Below are 19,924 nucleotides of genomic sequence, written 5' to 3' on the forward strand. Positions count from 1 at the left end.
TCCTGACAATTAATGGTGGTCAGTAGTAGTCATCAACTGGTGGTGGTCATTGATCAACTATACCGATCGTAATAGCTGGTCATTGGTCCAAACTCCAATCATCAGTCCTGGTCACCAGCCATCAGTTGTCGGTTGCTAATCGCCAGTCCTAGATCTTGGTCACTATCACTCATCCCTAGTCCTAGTCCCAATCATTGATAATAGTGACCAACGACTAAGATCGATGACTAGTGACCAGTAACTAAGACTAGGGATTGGTTGTTAGAGATGGGTGGTAGTCGTTAGTGGGCATTAACAGTCAACGATGGAGGGTGGTGAACCCCAAAGTTAGCCAGAGGCAACGTTGACAAGACCCGAAAGAATGAGACAACAGATCCATGTGGACTACCACAAGTTGAAACTGATTATAGAGAAATTCATGCTCAAAGGTCTCCCTCAACTTGAAGTCAAAACAGACGTTGTTTATGTTGGATGTCATTATGGTAAAGCTCATCAATTGTCATACAAAAAGTCAAATTTCAAAGCAAAGAAACAATTAGTGTTAATTCACTCTGATTTGTTTAGTCCAGTCAAACAAGCATTGATCAGCGGAATCCAGTCATTGACAACTACTCAAGATATGTGTGGATTTTCTTATGAAAGTAAAGTTGAACAAGTTCTCAATTTTTCAAGAATTTAAGATGATGATCGAAGGAGAAGTAGGAGTGAAGATTCGTTGCCTACGTTTAGACAATGGCGAAGAATACACATCAAATGAGCTCGATCAATATTTACACAAGTGTGAGATACAACATCAGTTTACATGTGCCAACACGCCACAAAAAAAATAGTGTAGTAGAAAGAAAAAAAATCGACACCTTGCAGAAATCTGTCGAAGCATGTTACATGTAAAGAATGTTCCAGGAAGATTTTGGGTTGAAGCTATGCGAACAGCTGCCCGTGTGATCAACAAGCTTCCCTAACCAAGGCTAGGATTTGTCTCGCCATTTGAGATACTACGGGACATGAAACCTACAATTAGCTACTTCCGAGTATTTAATTGTGTTGGCTATGTATTTGTGCCTGACCATCTAATAGCAAGCTTGACAAGAAAATAGTCAAATATATATTTGTTGGATATGACAATCAAAGGAAAGGGTGGAAGTGTTCTGATCCAACAAGTGGAAAATACTATACCTCAAGAGATATAGTTTTTTATGAAACATCTTCATGGTGGTCCTCGGAGAAGAAAGTCTTACAAAATTCAAACAACATCGAAGAAATTCTAAAATAGAAGATGGGGGAGCAAACTACGCACACTCAGCCAAATGTTGATGCGCGGAAAGACCCAAATGACATTGATGTTGATGAGTAAGAAGTGACTCAATCAAACGAATCTAATGAAAAGGAAACAACACATCAACAACATGCAATAAAAAAGAACCCAAAAGTCAAATCCTAAGTATGTCAATGCAGCTATTATAGAAGACGGAGTTAATGAACCAGAGACATATGAAGAAGCTTTATAAAACTCGGTTTGGCATAAAGTGATGGAGAAAGAATTTATAACTCTAGAGCATAATCAAACTTGGGAACTAGTGCCAAGACTAAGAGATGTCAAACCCCTCTCTTGCAAGTGGGTCTACAAAATAAATCATCGACCGGATGGATCAATCGAGAGATACAAGGCTCGACTCATAGCTCGAGAGTTTTCTAAAAAGTATGGACTAAACTATGATGAAACATTCAGTACAGTGGCAAAGATCACTATCGTACGAGTTCTGCTAGCACTCCCGACAAGTAAAGATTGGAAATTGTGGCAGATGAATGTGAAGAATGCTTTCTTGCATGGAGAATTAGACATGGAGATTTATATGAACCAACCGAAGAGATTTGAGAGTGCAGCTAATCCTAATTACGTATGCAAGCTTAGAAACGCTCTTTACGAATTGAAGCAAGCACCGAGAGCTTGGTATGATAAGATTGTTGAATTTCTTACCCAAAGTGGTTAGTCAGTTGGCATTGAGACTCAAGCTTGTTCATTAAAGAAAGAGAAGGAAAATTGGCAATTTTATTGGTCTATGTGGACATTTTGATTATCACGGGGGATAACGAAAGAGAAATTTATCAAACAAGATAACATTTATCCGTACGCTTTCAGATGAAAGAGCTAGGAAAGCTTAAACACTTCTTGACCCTAGAAGTTGGTCGCAAAGATGAAGGATTGCTTCTCTACCATGATAAGGCAACCCAATTCTCAACCCAACAATCCAAGTTTTTGTGAACCATTGAATCAAAGAAATTAACACCTCTTATACAAAATTCGGATCAACCAAGAGGTAAGGCTAGAATTAGATTACCTCTCAAGATCAAAGATGTAGAACAAGATTTTGAAATCTTGAAATCTTGTTCTATATTGAGTATTCGGATCAACCAAGAGATAAGGCTCGAATTACATTACATCTTAAGATCAAAGATCTAGAAACAAGATTTGGAAACCTTGTTCTATATTGAGTCACTTCATCATCGAACTTGATCAAAGCTTGATTAAATGACTCAGATGCAATCTACCACAACAATTGCTTGAAACTTAGAAATGACAAAGATGATGCTTAGAAAACAAGAATTGCTTGAAACCTATAAATGACAAAGATGATGCTTGGATTTTTAAGGGCGAAAGTCTCAATTGAGATCTCAATTTCATTAATCCAAATTCTACCTTTTGATGCTTGGATTTCTAAGGGCCAAAGTTTCAATTGAGATCTCAATTTCGTTAATCCAAATTCTACCTTTTACATAATAATTTGTGGGTATTTATAGTTTCCCCACAAAAATTCAATTCTTCAATGCCCCTAGAGAAGTTAGTGGTCATAATTTAATTCTGATCCTCAAATCACACACAAGAACAACAATTTGACCAATAACTTCCACAATTTTTTCAATGGCAAGAATTATGAAATTAAAAATAATGAATAAAGTTTTCTAACAACTTATCAATCAAGTGCACTTTATAGCAACTTCATCCGCCACTTCAATCGTGCAAAAATTCACTTCTGAAGCTCCAAATAATCCTTCCTCAATCGAATCAGCTTGTAACACATGAAATGATGGTTGAACTAAGTTTATTCAATTTTGTAGAAGAAGAATGAACGCTGGTTGAATATTCTTGGTCCTGGATCGTGTAATAGGTACAGTTGGAACATTTGAAACATCGTGATCATTATCAAAAAGTATACAAGAGATATGCTTTAGAAGTTCAGCATGTTAGAGTGTAAGCAAGTTTCAACATCGATTAAGTCAAATGCCAAGATTTGTGCACATGAAGACAAAGAGTTGAACAATAAAACGACATACTTAGACAACTAGTAGGTAGTCTTATCTAGCTAACTTTAACTTGACCTGATATTTCTTATGCAGTTGGAGTCATGAGTCGATACATGCAAAGTCCAAAGAAGCCTCATTTTGATGCGGCTCCATGGATCTTGAGATATGTCGAAGGTACAATCGACTATGGTCTTCTATACAAAAGAAGCAAAGACTGCAACTAGTTGGATACTATAATGCTGACTATGCAGGAGACCACGATACTCGAAGATCAACCACTGGGTATGTGTTCAAGTTTGGTTCAAGAATAATTTCTTGGTGTAGCAAAAGACAACCAACAATATCATTATCAACTACAGAAGCAGAGGCGCAACTTGAGCAGTTCAGGAAAGTACATGGTTGAAACTCTTGATGGAAGATTTGAACCAGAAAATTTTCTATCCAATATCATTTCATTGTGATAACCAATCTGTGATTCGCCTAGCAGAAAATTCGGTGTTTCATGCTAGAACAAAGCATGTGGAGGTACACTCCCATTTCATTAGAGAGAGTTCTAAAGGAAGAAATCGAGATGCAACACATCAAAACAAAATGACCAAGTGGCAGATTTGTTTACAAAAGGCCGAACACTCTAGCAAACATGAGAGCTTTTGCTGTCAGCTCAACATGGTGCAGCGAACGAGGACTAGTGTTGAGGGGTGATTCAATAGAGTCAAGTTCAATAATTGTAAGAACCTATTGTATAATTATTTTATGAAAATAATTTAGGTAGGAATAAACCTACTCACATATTTTAGTAAAATGATTTAGATATTTTAGCAAAGATGTTAGAGAAATTTGAAGAATAAATTGTCTAGCCTCTACTACCTTACCATGGTTTTCATCCGAAGAAATACAAAGTAGTAGTTTCTATAGGGTGTCTTATAATCTTTTGTGTTAATAAAGAATTATTATCATATTTACATACTTCATGGTGACAAATACTTTAATTTCATCCTCATCATAATGCATCATGACATTTAGTACATGCACATCATCTTAGTATGGAATATCATAGGCATGTCATCATCACGTTGTCATGCATCATCGTCATCAAATCATCATGTTATCGTTGCCATCATATCCTCATATCACATCATTGTAACGTCATATAACATCATCATAACTTCATATTAGCTTACATGATCATCATCTAAAGTAACATTATCATAACATCATCATTACATCATTATATCACATAATCATCATATAATATAAGCCTACATGGCACGTGCAAGGTCCACAGGGCACGTGTCATCATGCATCAAGTAATTCTTTCGATCGAGGCGATAGTAAAGTCACCTACTCGAATATCTGAATTGTTTTTGATTTCTAACTAAAATCTAAATACTTGCAACTAAATTAGAATAAAAGAAAAGGAAAATCTTATCATGTTAGCAGAGGTAGAAGTTATTTATTATTTTAAGTATTTTTTAATCATACCTACATATCTTAAGGATCTCTCACATTCAAATGTTATCTCGAATCATCCATGTACACCTCCTCTTTTCAGTGGCTCAATTATACGAACTCCAAAATTAAGCGTGTTTGGTTTGAAACAATCCTATGTTAGATGATCTTTTGAGAATCTTCGTAGGAAGCACGTAATTGACGACAAAGCATGCTAAAGGAACTTGTATTGGTACGTGAAGATGTCAGATGTCATGTATTTTAGATGCATTCTCCATTTCCACCCGCTCCATTTTAATCATCTTCGCCATTAACATTTTGAATACGTGACACGTATTTATGTGATAATGAATTGATATTTTCTCTTTGATTTACTACATTAATTAATTGCCATTATAGTTTAGGGTTAAATAATAATAAAAAAAAAAAAAAAAAGGAGATTTTTTATTGAATTTCGGAATCTAATTTTTTGTTCAGAAAAAGCTAACCATAAAAATTAAAAGAACTTACATTTTCAAATGTTGTATATTTAGCATATTTGTGAAGTGTTAGGATCGCACCACTCACACCCTCGATCTAGATGAAGAATATGAAATTAAACGTGCCTCAGAATGAATACAAAAACTACGTACGACTTATGGGCTATCCCACTGACGGACCTTCTTTTGGTCACCGAGGCTCGTAGCATAAACACGAAAAACAACAACTACTCAATGGTTGTGGGCTATTCCACTAAGGGCCTACCTCGCCCTTCTCTCAAACAAACCCTTGGATTCACGAGACAAACTAAGACAAAATTAGCACCTGCATATTCTCGTTTGAGCTAGGAGGAGCACACCCCAAACGTGGCTATCTTGGTGTACTCTTGACATGGGGCTCGCAAGCCCAACCACAACATTTTCTTGATATGGTCACATCCTTACTGAAGTCTATAATCTTTTAACAAAATCCTTTCACTTGTTGGCACTCCACTTCAGCCGACACTCCTCTTGGTCTTGCTGCAACTTCATTTTTATATGCCTTTTACATCTAGCATGATATCCTTTCTCGAGCAAATGCTAGTCTTGACATTTCTTGTGAAATCACCCATCTTAGGCATGAGGTGTTAGCTCAAGGAATACATTGAGCTCACTTCTTAGAGCACTTCTACGAGTGTCACACCTCTTTCGTGCTCACTTTCTTTGAGCCTCTTCTACATTGGCCTCCTTCGCAAATCATCTAAATTGTTATCCTCCTTGACTTAGTGTGTAAAATGCCACCGCACAATTCTCCCAAATCGAATCAAAATTCATTTTTTTCTCCTTCAACATCTCGACCAAACAATCCTCTCATACACATTAAGCATCGTCAATGTCTCATCAACACATGTAGCGATATTACACATAATTAGTAGTATTTGGCTAGCAAAGCCTTCCATTCTTGTCAATGTTAGCAGAATCGAAACAACGTCGAGTTTCCTTAGTTTGACTAAGTTGTTGGGTTTAGAGTCAAATTTTATAAACAAAGGCTTGAATCGTTCCTCCTTCTCTCACTTTCACATCGAAGCACGTTCATTAGCACCGATAACCCACCAAAGATTCCAGTTTCCATTTTGTTCTCTCATCTCAGAATAAACTAAACAAGGAACTAGTGGCGTGTTCTAGCAATTTGGTGGATCCACCATTTAAAACGTCAATTAAGGGCAAACGAATCCACCAGCACACACGATCTTTAATTTGTTTCATTTCTCAAGAGAGAGAGAGAGATTCACGACAGATGCTCGGACATTGATTTGTTTCAAAATACAAACTTTGAGGTTTTAAAACTTCCATTAATACCCTTCAACTTTTATTAAAAATTATGAAAGGAGAAAATCTAAATAAGAATACGATGTATGTTATGGAAAATTACGAAAATGCCCCTAAAATAGAATTACGAAATGCATGCTAATTTTTATACTTTCCGCTGAGTTAGGAAGAAAATATCCATGTTAGAACTCAAGTAGGGCAAATTGGTTGAGTAAGTTACACACGTTATGAATAATTACCGAAATACTCCTAGGTCGAGATTTTGAGACTTATGTCGTTCTATATTTTTTCCGCTGTGACAGTATGAAGGATGAGATATAGTAATTTGCGCTCTGGGTTATGCACATTAGGTTCTCTCATACTTGATATTGATCGACTCTTGTTTAATCCAAGGTAGAAGTTATTTTGAGTAGGAAGAGTTAAAATTGATATAATTATTAATTAAAAATTTAAATGGATAAAATTTAGTTTTATTTATTTATTTCCTAATAAAGATAAATATATTTGATTAAAGTTTTAGAGTAAGAAGAATAATTGAGAATGGAAAAAAAAAAAAAAATGTAAAATAAAACGCGGTTTGAGGTTCTCCATCCACCGCTTACTGAGTTGTCTCTCTTTGGCGTTTCCTTCACTCTCTCCCACACATTCTCTCTCCCGCTCTCTCTCCCTCTCTCTCTCCCGTCTGCACTCACTCATGTTAGACGAACACGACTCTCCACAATGGTATGATATTGTCCACTTATAAACCCATGATCATTCCCTAAATTAGTCGATGTGGGACTTCCATCATCCAATACCTCCCCTCGAACAAAGTGCGCCTCCCCTTAATCGAGGCTCGACTCCTTTGGAGTCTTAGTCATTTTTGACTGCCTTCGAGGAGGGGCTTGGCTCCTTTTCTTTAGGAGTTCTTTGTTCGATATTTGAGGATTTGAGGATTTATCAATCTATTGGCACGACTAAGTTTAGGGCATGGCTCTGATATCATGTTAAATTGAATGGCACGATGACCTATGTGGGTCACGACCTGATGTATTTATACATGGGTATAATGAAGATTACATTCCAAATTTATGATTTGGTAACAAACCATAAAATCATAGATTTGGTAACAAACCCTTCAAATCATAATCTTATACTATTTTAGTATATACTATTTTAGGTTTAACAACTCACACACACAACTCACTTTCTCTCTCTACATCAGTAGCTCATCTCTAGTGTGAGAGAGCTCCATTTCTTCTCCTCTCTGACCTCTCTGCACTTCTCTACCCACTTCCCCCACCTCCGATCTGCTTCCATTTCAACCTATTATGCCGCACTAGTCTTTCTCTTCCTCTCTCTAATGTCCTCTTCCGACCCCAAATCCCGCCAACGTCCGGGTCCATGGCCGCCCGCCCCGGACTCCTCTTCAATGCCGCCGGCTTCTTGGGCCAAACGCACCGGCTTCCGTCCCAAGTTCTCTGGCGAGACCAATGCCACTGATTCCGGCAACCTCGCTCTTCCCCCGAGGTCCAAGGACCCCCATGCCCACACGGATCTTGAAGCTGGCCGTCTCCGGGGCAGTTCTGCCGTTAATGGAGAGCAGGAGAGTGTGAAGGCGGCTCAGCCGCAGTTGGAGAAGGCTAAAGATGAGTCGGTGAGGAGGAGGAGGGATTCTGATAGCTTACCGAAGGCTTCTGCTCCTGTACAGAATGGACAAACGCTGCCTCCCCCTCCGCCTTCCGAACCGGCGAATCAACCACGGCGGCCGGCTAGAAATGAGGATGTGGTGGATGTTCTGCCGCAGATTGGGGATGATGATGGATTTGTGGCCAGACACTCGCACATGAAGTACGAACTCAGAGATACGCCTGGTCTTGGTGAGTTCTTACTCTTTCTTTTTATGCAGATAAGAACACTAAGACGAACACTCTGTTAGTTTAATTGTAGGGTTTGCAATTTGTTTGTTTCGTAATGGGGATTCATGGCTGATATGATTTTGTTTGTTGGTGCTCAAAATTACAGTCCCGATCGGTCTATATGGGTTCCAGCATTATATTTCGATGTTGGGTTCGTTGATTCTTATTCCGCTTGTTATTGTTCCTGCAATGGGTGGCACTTACGTAAGTAGATTAAACTTTCTTGTTTGAAACTTTTTTTTTTTCTCTTTTTTAGACTTTTATTTGTGCAAATTCCTTGATCTGATTGGAGTTAGTGGCTTATAGGAGGATACTTCAAATGTGGTATCGACGGTGCTCTTCGTGTCGGGCATCACTACCCTTTTGCATACTTCTTTCGGCTCAAGGTTACCATTGATACAAGGTCCATCATTTGTTTTCCTGGCTCCAGCATTGGCAATTATCAATTCCCCTGAGTTTCAAGGACTTAACGGGAACGTATGTTTCTCTTTTCCTCAGATTTTTTGTTCTTTCTCATTGCATTACGGATTATGGAAATTAGCAACTCCTAAGGGACGACGAGCTTTACTTTTCCGTTCAATTCTATTGATTTGTTTTGCTTCATAGTATATGGGTTCTGTCCGTCAAAGCCTTTAATGAAGGTTGATGGGCTAAGTAAGCATACAATGTAATAGTTATTTCATTTAGTTTATTGTTGTGTCGTTTTGAAGATGTTTTTAAACACGTAAGTCCATGACTGTGTTTTAAAATGAAGTTTATGTTTTATGGAGTTTAAACGCTTATTTCTGCATAGAAATGATTACGCTATGATGACGGTGATGACTCTAGGTAATTAGAAATCTAGGGTCGTTACAAGTTATCTCGCCGCCTCACTGTTACTAACACAGTTGCCCCTCTTCCCACCAGTTTTGAACTTTAGTGTGGTATATATCAGAGTATCATTGGTCTTAACTTCAGTCTACGTTTTGTCTTTCACTTTTAATTATTTTATGTCATGCTATTTGAAGAGATTAGTTGTTTGAAGGAAGAACAATTTGGATCACGACCTTAATTATGGATGAAGAAACTGAAAGTCCTAGCTTCCTACTGGACTTATCTTTATTGGTCACGAGCGTGACATCTTATTCATTGAGAAACGAAATAATGCAATAAATTTATTCTCTCTAGTCTCGACCGATATGTTTTATCCTTACTTGCCCTAAATTCAAGAAATCCCTATTTTAAAGATTTTTTTATACTATAGTGAATTGTACCAGATGTTGTATTTGTTTTTTATTAATGCTTGCAGAATTTTAAGCACATAATGAAGGAGTTACAAGGTGCAATTATCATAGCTTCAGCTTTTCAAGCAATACTTGGATATAGTGGACTGATGTCACTGCTTTTGAGGTATGATTTTGTTTCCTTGTAACGACTTTCTGTTCGCACATTACATGAGTAAGTAATTGATTTATCTTTTTCAGGCTGATCCATCCTGTAGTTGTGGCCCCAACCATTGCTGCTGTTGGACTTTCGTTTTATAGTTATGGTTTTCCACTAGTTGGTGCCTGTCTTGAGATTGGTGTAGTGCAGATACTGTTGGTTATTATATTTTCTCTAGTACGTTCATCTACATAGATTTTTTTTTTTTTTTTTTTTTTTTGCCATATTTTATCATTTAAATGAAAAATAGTGACAAACATTATGCAATATTAGTCGTCATGCATCTGTTTTCAGTCAAATTACAAACAAATTACTAACACACTCTCCATGAATTCCACAGTACCTCCGGAAGATATCTATTCTCGGCCATCGGATTTTTCTAATATATGCAGTAAGTGAGGAGTTGCAATGTTTGAAACTGATAGTTTCCTGATAATCTTCTTTAAGGTTGTCTTCTAACATCCATAGGGTCGATCATGATCTTATATTCCATTGCCAGGTTCCACTTGGAATTGTTATCACTTGGGCTTTGGCATTTTTGCTGACTGAAGCTGGAGTCTATAGTTACAAAGGTTGTGATACAAATGTTCCCGCCTCAAATATAATATCTGATCACTGCAGAAGACATGTTTCAAGGATGAAGCATTGTCGAGTTGATACTTCTCACGCACTAAAATCTTCACCGTGGTTTAGATTTCCATATCCGTTACAGTGGGGCACTCCCGTCTTCCACTGGAAAACAGCAATTATTATGTGTGTTGTGTCTGTCATCTCATCTGTGGATTCGGTTAGTAGTCTCTTGTTTCTAGTCTTCTTCTTTTGATCTTCATTAATTATTTTATCTTTCTAGCAGCGCAATTTTTTTTTTTTTTTTTTTTTTTTTTTTTTTTTTTTTTTAAATTTGCTTATGCAGATATGTATGCGTACATGCTCATATTATGTATTTTTGAACAAGAGACAAGCTCACATATGAAAGTAAATAAAAACTTCAAAGATACAAACTTCTGAAAGGGGGAGAAAGAAAAAACATAATACCCAAAAAAAAAGAAAAAAACAAACAAAATAAAGGAACCAAAGAACAGCCAACTAAAAATAATAACTGCAAAACTAGAAGATAAAGCACCACAAACTCTCAACTGAAACTTTAGTGGGAAGCTCCTCAAAGTATTGAAGCTTCAAACAGAAACCGCACCAACCAGCTTGAAACATCACAACATAAAAGGAAGAGAAACAGCAACTTCCAAGGAGAAAAGCTCAAATACCCCAAGGAAAAAGAATGAAACAACAACAAAAGCCCTATCATTGCCAAACTCAACTCTGAAGAAAACCACAAGAAGCAGCAACTTCACCCTATAACTGAAAACCGATGAGCAAGACAAACGATGACAACCACTTCGGCCCAACTAATGACTAATGGATTCCAAGGAGAAAACAGCATATCAAATGGCCAAAACACTAACCTCCAGAAATCATCTAATAGATTTCATTGCCACATTTCTTGATAAATTTAACCATTGGATACTAAATTGTTTTACTTATTTGTCAGTCGATTTTTTTCTTTTCTTTTCTTTTTTTTTTTTTTTTTTTTTTGTCCTCTTATGTTCAATAGACACACACTTTCAACCAACCTAACTCTTACACAATACTTTCTCATAAACATCTTACAAAGCTTTCTCTCTCGACCCCTGTCTCATTTGAATTTTCTAGTGGTTTGGTTCTTCATAATCAATGAGGTTATTGATTTTTACCAATTTATGACGTTTCTCACTGTAGGACTTCTCCCACTATTCCATTCCAACTTCAACTTAATCTTCGAAATTTGCACACTATTTTATTTGCCAGATCACCATCGTCATTTTACTGTAAAGAAAATTTGAAACAAATTTAAAGTTCATGGGTAAATATCTAGAATTTTGTAAGCTTAGCTGATTGGAATCTACCCTGGTTGAGGGGCATTTTGCAAAATTTAACCAACAAAACATGAAGAACTCTAAATAAAGGTCCATGGTTCTACGACATTGATCCATGAGGCTACCAATGAAAAAAAATATACATGTTTTTTCAGTAATTTTAGGCTTCCTGAACTTAGTAAAGAACATGGAAGTTGAAGGGAGAGATTACGTAATCATAGAGGTGATGAAAATTTTTAAAGGACATGCAAATTGATTGCCCTAGGGTCCAAGGACGTTAGATGATAACTATGGTTAGGGGCAAGATGAACATAGTGTAATTTGATATATAATGTGGATAATCCAAGTTTTCATGTTCTTGCTGAGGTCTCCTAAAATGGAAATAGGAGGTGGCGAAGGAAAATTGTACTACGAGGCAAAATTGAAGAGTTAATACTCTTGACTCGCTTAAGAGAAAGATGCCCTTTTTAGTTGGGCCATCTTGCTATGTTTTTGTCACGTGGATCATATTCTTTGGAGCTGTCTTGCTATGTTCTTTGTCGGAGGGTGGTGGAAGCCTTGGATAATATTTTGTGGAGATGTGCTTTTGCTCAATCTGTGTGGAATTATTTTTTGATGTGTTTGGCCATCTGTCGTCTCTTGAGAAGGAAGATTTTTGTAGCAAGCCAAGGTTTGTGCTATTTTGTGGGGTCTTCGGGGGGAAGAGGAATAATAGAACTTTTGGAGAAATTGAGAGGGGTCTGTATGACGTTTGGTCCCTAGTTAGATCCTATATTTCTCTTTGAGCATCAATGACAAAGTTTTTTTGTAATTGTTTCCTGTGTCTTATTCTTCTTGATTGAATATGAAGTCATTTTATTTTGCTGGACCCCTTATGTGGACTTAGTTTCGATGAAAATTGGCTTTTTATATATAAAAATTAAAAAAGCTAAAAGGAAACTAGGTGATACATTTTCCACCAAGAGCTTGATAGCATAACAAAATCGCTGAAGATTGAGATATAACTTACCCAAGATTCTTGCTTGACGTGCCTATCCCATGTACTAGTAGTGACTGCACTTGCAATAATCTTTTGTCATAAGGTGTCCGATTCTAAACCGAAGCATGAAAGCCACATAGTTGGAAGATCAAAATTCTTATTCGCCTAATCCCTTATAACAACTTGTCCTTACCTTCACTCCTTTTATCTTGGTCTTGGTCGTAACCCAAAAAACATTTTGTTTTGGAAACCTTTTGTGGATAAGGTTCATACAAGACTTGCGTTTCTTGACAAAGAAGTTTTCTCCAAAGGGGTAAGATTGACTCTCATTTACTCGGTCTTGACTGGAATCCCTATCTACTTTTTGTCACCCTTTAGAGCTCTTTGTTCTATGTGTAAGAAACTAGAGAAGGTTATGAGAGTTTTTTTTCTTTTTTTGTGGAAAGGGATTGATGGGGAAAGGCAGCCATCTTGTGCGTTTGGAGGTGGTGGGTAGCCGGTGAACCTAGGGGTTTAGAACTTGGAATTTAAGGGCTCATAACAAAGCGCTTTTGGCTAAATGGCTTTGGTGGTTTCCCGCGAGTCTACTATCTTGTGGTATATGATTATAGCATTCTTAGTGGATATGGGGTGGGGTCAAATGCAGATACAGAAACCTATGGAAATAAATATCTAATGAGCTCCCTACTTTTTCTCATTATGTTTAGTGTTATGTGGGTGATGAGAAGGAAATGTAATTTTGGGAGAATAAATGGGTGAGGGATAAACGTCTCTACTTTACGTTTCTCTTTTTGTATCACTTGACCTTATGAAATATTGCTCGGGTGGCTGATATCTTTGTTCATTTCGAGAGCTCTTCCTCTTTATTGTCGGGTTTCCATTATCCATTGTTTGATAGGAAAACAATAAATGTCATGACTCTCTTATCATTGATATGGGAGTCTGAGATTAACACGTCGTGAAGGATATTTGCTTTTGGAGCCCTGACCCTACAAGAGGCTCTTCTTGCCACTTGTTCCTTTATAGCTTGTTGAAACCCTTCTCCTTCTAGTGAGTCTGCTTTTCTTCCTCTCTATAGAAGATGAAAATTCAATGAAGGTTAAATTCTTCGCGTGGAAGACTATTCATGGAAGAGTTAACAGTTCAAATTGGCTATACTGTAGTATCTGAAGAAGTGAACCTTAAGATTGTCCCAAAGAATGCCCTCAATATATCATCTACCCCCCTAGGGAGATGTTTAGATTTAATACACTGGTTTGAGCTTTGGTGGTTTGTAATTACAAGTTAGGCCTTATCCTTTTGGATTGAAGCTCTTCTTTGTTGAGCTCCCTTTGCTAGGCTGATTTTTTTTGTACGCCCTTGCATATTCCATTAAAGTGAAATCTCTTATTAAAGGAGAGAAAAAAAAAAAAAAAAAAAAACAGAGAAAGAGAAGAGAAAGGAAGAAAGACAGCGCTAACAGCATCGTGGGGAACAAGGAAAGCACCAGAACACACCATAAGGGATCAGCCCTTGAGCTTTCTTGAGTTGTCATAATTAAGGCGAGAAATGGTTTAAATTTAAAAGAGATGCAGAACGTTATCATGGTTCACAAATGAATCTTCCCTCTCAGAATAGAAAAAAAATGTCATCATTAGCAAGTCGGGAGAAATATAAAAGTTTGTCTTTTCCACAACCTTTGTGCTATACCTCTATGTATGTTCTCTAGACTTAAGTCTAGTAGAACATCCACAATCACCCAAAAATGGAAGGAGATAGAGTCTCTGGTGATCCTGTAGTAAGAATCTTGCTCCTAGGCTTACTGGTACCAATCAAGACGATGGAGAAATTTGCTGAAGATCCCTAGTTAAAAGTTAAATCCTTGAGAAACGCTGTAGAATGCTTTTATCTACATGATCATCCGTATTTTCAAAATCAATTTAAAAATGATCCCTAATATGGTTCCTATAATTCTCAATTGCTATGTTGCCTATAAACAACCTGATCTACTATCTAGTTTCTGATGACAAATGCTTACCCTGATTATTAAAAATGATGCTAGGTAAAATTTTCCCATAGAAATCTAACATATTCAATCGTAATTGAATCTATGTTTCTTTCTTATGGAACTTCAAAAAGAATCTAAAATAATCTAAATAGATCCTCCTCAATTACCTCCCAGTTCTCCTAAATAAGCCAAAGTGAGATCATCCCAAGAGCAAAATAAACCAACGAAAATAATGCAAAAAACAAGGAAAGCTCAAAAGAGTTAACTCAGTAATGCTTTTTTTTTTTAGTGAGGTTAATCTGACTTGAAATTATGGGGGAAAAAAACTAGCTGAAGAAAAATTCCAGGTTTAGAAGTGTAATCTGTGAAGAACTGTGAATAGTTGCCAGTGCCCCTAGTTCCAAGATTAGTTCCTGTTGCTGAATTTACAAGAGAAATACAGATTTCTTTATATCTCTCCTATCTTTGATCATTTAAGAGTGAGGGACAAGGTCGTAGGCACCATTTCTTCAGCTGTTTTTATAGTAAAATTTGGCAACCCATTGTCCGAATCTTTTTGGTTGTAGATGTCTTAGGCTTCATGGCAGGAAAAAAAAAAAAAAAAAATCTTTTTATGTTAAATGATTTGGCATTGTTTTGTCAGCACAGCAAAAAATTTCTTCTACATAATATTTATTACCCATGTAGTGTGTACATTTTTCATGCTTACCTTCCGGTGAAACTTATTTATTTATTATTATTTTTTTATCAATGCTAACTTCATTTAGTTTCTAAATCACAAATCTAATTTATTCCTGAACCACTCAGGTTGGTTCGTATCATGCAGCTTCATTATTGGTGGCATCCAGACCGCCATCACCTGGTGTTCTTAGTCGAGGAATTGGACTGGAAGGTCTTTGTAGTATTTTGGCTGGTCTATGGGGCACAGGAACCGGGTCTACAACTCTTACTGAAAATGTTCATACTATAGCAGTTACAAAAATGGGAAGCCGCAGAGCAGTTGAACTGGGTGCATGCATTTTGATAGTGTTATCTCTTGTAGGTGAGTAAATTCATATTGGGTGCATGCATTTTTTTTTATAATTGGGAATGACTTTGTAGGATCCAGTTTTATCAGTATGTTAGAAACGCTCGGGATTTCTTGTGCAATTATTATTATGTGCTTAGTGCTCTTTTTTCTTCAAATATAAAACTATATTGGACTCGTTATTCTGAATGAATTTGAGCTAGCTTGATCACAGAGTTGGTGCCCATCTCTTAAAGGTGAGATCTCACATCGGTTGGAGAGGAGAACGAAACATCCTTTATAAGGGTGTGGAAACCTCCCCCTAGTAGACGCGTTTTAAAAACCTTGAGGAGAAGCCCGAAAGGGAAAGGCCAAAGAGGACAATATCTCTTAGCGGTGGCCTTGGGCTGTTACAAATGGTATCAGAGCCAGACACCGGACAATATCTCTTAGCGGTGTGCCAATAAGGACGCTGGGCCCCGAAAGGGGGTGGATTGGAGGGTCCCACATCGATTGGAAAAGGGAACAAGTGCCCGCGAGGACGTTGGACCCCGAAGGGGGATGGATTGTGAGATCCCACATCGGTTGGGGAGGAGAACGAAACATCCTTTATAAGTGTGTGGAACCCCCCCCCCCCAGCAGATGCACTTTAAAAACTTTGAGGGAGGCTCGAAAGGGAAAGTCCAAAGAGGACAATATCTGGTAGCGGTGGCCTTGGGCTGTTACATGACGCATGATTAATTTTTATTACCTTACGACAGTTCTGATCTTTTAGCGTCATGAAGTCGATTTCTATGATGATAGCTTTGTTTTTGGGTGGAAGTAATTACATCTGTTCTTTCACATTGTCCCTGAAATTGGTGTCCTATCATTTTAGAGTATTAGGTACTACTAAATTCTGATTGAATTTTTTTTCAAATAAGAAAACGATAAGGATCAGGATTAATGGGGAATGGCTGCCGATTACTTACTTTATCTCATTACACATTGGCCTAATACTCTATTGGCCTTGTAGGTAAAGTTGGGGGCCTTATTGCTTCCATTCCTGACGTCATGGTTGCTGCTCTTCTTTGCTTCATGTGGGCAATGCTTACGGCACTAGGCTTGTCAAATCTTCGATATAGTGAAGCAGGAAGCTCTCGGAATATTATCATTGTTGGATTATCATTATTTTTCTCACTTTCTGTACCAGCCTACTTTCAACAGTACGGTATCTCCCCAGGCTCCAACATGTCTGTTCCAAGTTATTTTCAGCCGTATATTGTTGCTTCACATGGACCTTTCAACAGTAAATCGGGAGGGGTATGTCTCTCTTTTCTCAATAACTTTCTATAAGTTAACGAAAGCGGCCGAGATATTTTTACTGTTTTTTTTGGTGCTGATATTGGGATATTTTGTTCCTTTTTCCGATCATTTCTTTAGCAGCTTTTTGTGTAAGTTTCAACTTTTTCTTCATTAGCTATGATATTTAGAATGGATAAGGAAGCTGAGATTCAACTTTTCTCGTCCATCCTTTGTGCATTTTCCCTTTTAACGAACTCCTCATGTTTCGGTTGCGGATGGATTGTCTGAATAATCATTAACAAACATCTTAGCTTTATTTTTTGTTCGTGTCTGATCCCCGATTCTTGTTTTGCAGCTGAATTTCGTTCTCAACACATTATTCTCTTTACACATGGTGATTGGATTCCTAGTCGCCATCATCCTTGATAACACTGTGCCCGGCAGTCGACAGGAACGTGGTGTATATGTGTGGTCTGATCCTGAGACTGCAAGGAGGGAGCCTGCAGTTACCAAAGACTATGAACTTCCATTCAGGGTTGGTCGAGTTTTCAGATGGGTGAAATGGGTCGGATTCTAAGCGACCAGACATTCAACGATTTTATGACCAAGTATCGTTACATATCGGTCATCATTCAGACAACGACGCAATGGTTGTGTTCGAAATGTAAGTCCCTACAACTCTCCTCTTCACATGGTCTATAGTCCTCTTTTGTTGCGCTCGGGGTCGGTGGGGGTATTTTCTTACACGAAGCACATTAGCAGAATAGGTTTGTTTAGTAGGAGATAGCTGTGTACATTTTTTGAAGATCCAGAGTGATCTGGGTTTGTTGTAATTTAGATTATAAAATGTTGTGTGTACTACTAGTTGACTAGTCTGGATTTTCATGCATTTTGTGCAAGTTTTGGGGGTCCCTCCATCCTGGGCAGGTCCATGTATATTTTTCTTCTTCCCACTTATTTAATTACCTTCTTTCATTCTTTCTTTCTTTAGGGATTTCGAGTTCCAATTCTTATTATTTGTGAGAACCGAATACTTCGGTGCTTAAGGAACATCGATCTTAGCTCATCTCTTTCGTCTTTTCGGGTTCGAACGCTTGAGATCATATCAATGTTGATTCATTCTTAAGTCGTTTTTAGCTGCTCATGGTTTAGATAAGAGTACGAATATATTTTGTTGATTAAATTAGTCTAATAGTGGGCAGCTGGTTTGCGTTGGTTTATTGGTTTGGTTCGTAATTCGTTTGGACTGGTTCAGTTGACCCTCGAGTCGGTCTATGAGTTCGAGTGAAGACAAAAAAAAAAAAAAAAAAAAAAAAAGAAGGGTGAAAAGACATGTATGGCCTCCATTGGGAATGGTCAAGGGATGCATGAGGTAGCAAAGGGAGAAGTGGTCCAAGGGTGTTCTTGAATGAATAAACCAACTCCAACAAGGTCATTCTAATAATGCACGTGTTTTGTGAGTTTAGATTATTATTCCATTAAAATATCTCTTTAGTCTTTATTATTATTATTATTATTATTATTATTATTATATTATTATTATTAATTTCCCATTTTAAAATTGTATTCTGTCTCACATTAATTAATAGAGGTACCAACTTATTTGAACGGTTGTGATTTCAACTTAGAGATACCAACTTATTTTGACGGTTGTGATTTCAACTTAATAACCTTTTACTTACAATGAGAAAAAGAGAACTAAAGGATTCTCTTGTTTTTTTTTTTCTTTTTCTTTTTTCTTTTTTTAATTTGTAAAACTTCAATGATTTAATTTTTAGGGGAAATATCATTTTTTTTACGGATAAATGTCAATTAAGAAATTAGGATAAAGATAATTTCCATATTTAAACTTGTATAAAATATTACTTGTAAATTTATTTTTTTAATTAAAATTAGTGGGTGAAAATTGTAAGTTTAGACAAAAATTGATATAAAGTTACCGGTTTAGAGCTAAAATTTGTATTTTCTCCTATTTTTATTTAGTATTATTTACGATTATCAGGAAAAATAAGTGTGGTAACTCAATGAATAGGGTCTAAGCTTGATTTTCTGAATGTATGGATATGGTAGGATAAGTTAGACCAAGTGAAGCTAAACCTAAGAAAGTTCGGTTGAAACAAGCTTAGATGAACTATTTCTGAATGTATGGATATCATAAGATGAGTTAGACCAAGTGATGCTGTCTGAATGTATGGATATCATAAAATAAGTTAGACCAAGTGAAGCTGAACCTAAGAAAGTTCGGTCAAAACAAGGTTAGATGAACTAAGAAAAGCCTTAACTCTAAGATCATTATCGTTGGAATACCTACCAACTAGGTTGGATGGAATTAATTGATGTATAAGTAAGATCTACTTACTAGACATGTACATAAACATTTATGGGAATTTATTGGATCATATTCCCATTTCAACCAAGGAACTGTGTACTATATAAATATACCACCTATTTCATCAACAAACAATTCCATGACAAATATTTTATGTAACACCTACGTTAATTTTACGAGAAGTGTCTTTAACCATACTTTCTTTCAGTTGTATTTTGCGTTAGATTTTTCATCACCATCTATGAAATCGAATCGGCCTCCACTGCATAGGTTGATTGCATTACACCCTCTTTAATATGGGCTGCTTCATGTGTTTTTCAAAGTTCGAGATTTTTAATACTACATCCAGGATTGGTATTAGTTTTTAGAAGACCATAGGAGATGAAATGTGCATTCATAATCTCAACCATACCAATACATATCAAGAGAGCACCAATAAGAACGAGCATGCTTCGTTCAGTGGTATGTCTATTTATATTTTGATATAACCAATTTAGCTATGACTCCGTTATATCATTTGGATCAAAACTGAAAAAAAAAAAAAAATCAATCACATTTTCGTGCTATTTG

At 36.9% G+C, this 19,924-nt stretch overlaps 1 protein-coding gene across 1 annotated transcript; it reads left to right on the top strand.

Moving 5' to 3' along the window:
* The first annotated feature begins 7,712 nt into the window (after positions 1-7,712).
* LOC111783173 (nucleobase-ascorbate transporter 12) lies at positions 7,713-18,000 on the top strand. Its single transcript, XM_023664073.2, has 10 exons — positions 7,713-8,398; positions 8,544-8,641; positions 8,744-8,914; positions 9,726-9,826; positions 9,901-10,036; positions 10,200-10,250; positions 10,359-10,646; positions 15,543-15,777; positions 16,757-17,043; positions 17,381-18,000. Exons 1-10 carry the CDS (start codon positions 7,882-7,884, stop codon positions 17,600-17,602), a joined length of 2,106 nt encoding a protein of 701 aa, XP_023519841.2. The 5' UTR covers positions 7,713-7,881; the 3' UTR covers positions 17,603-18,000.
* Positions 18,001-19,924: the final 1,924 nt, after the last annotated feature.

Source organism: Cucurbita pepo, chromosome 20 (genome assembly GCF_057944985.1).
Source record: "Cucurbita pepo subsp. pepo isolate OVF chromosome 20, ASM5794498v1, whole genome shotgun sequence".
NCBI classification, from domain to species: domain Eukaryota; kingdom Viridiplantae; phylum Streptophyta; class Magnoliopsida; order Cucurbitales; family Cucurbitaceae; genus Cucurbita; species Cucurbita pepo.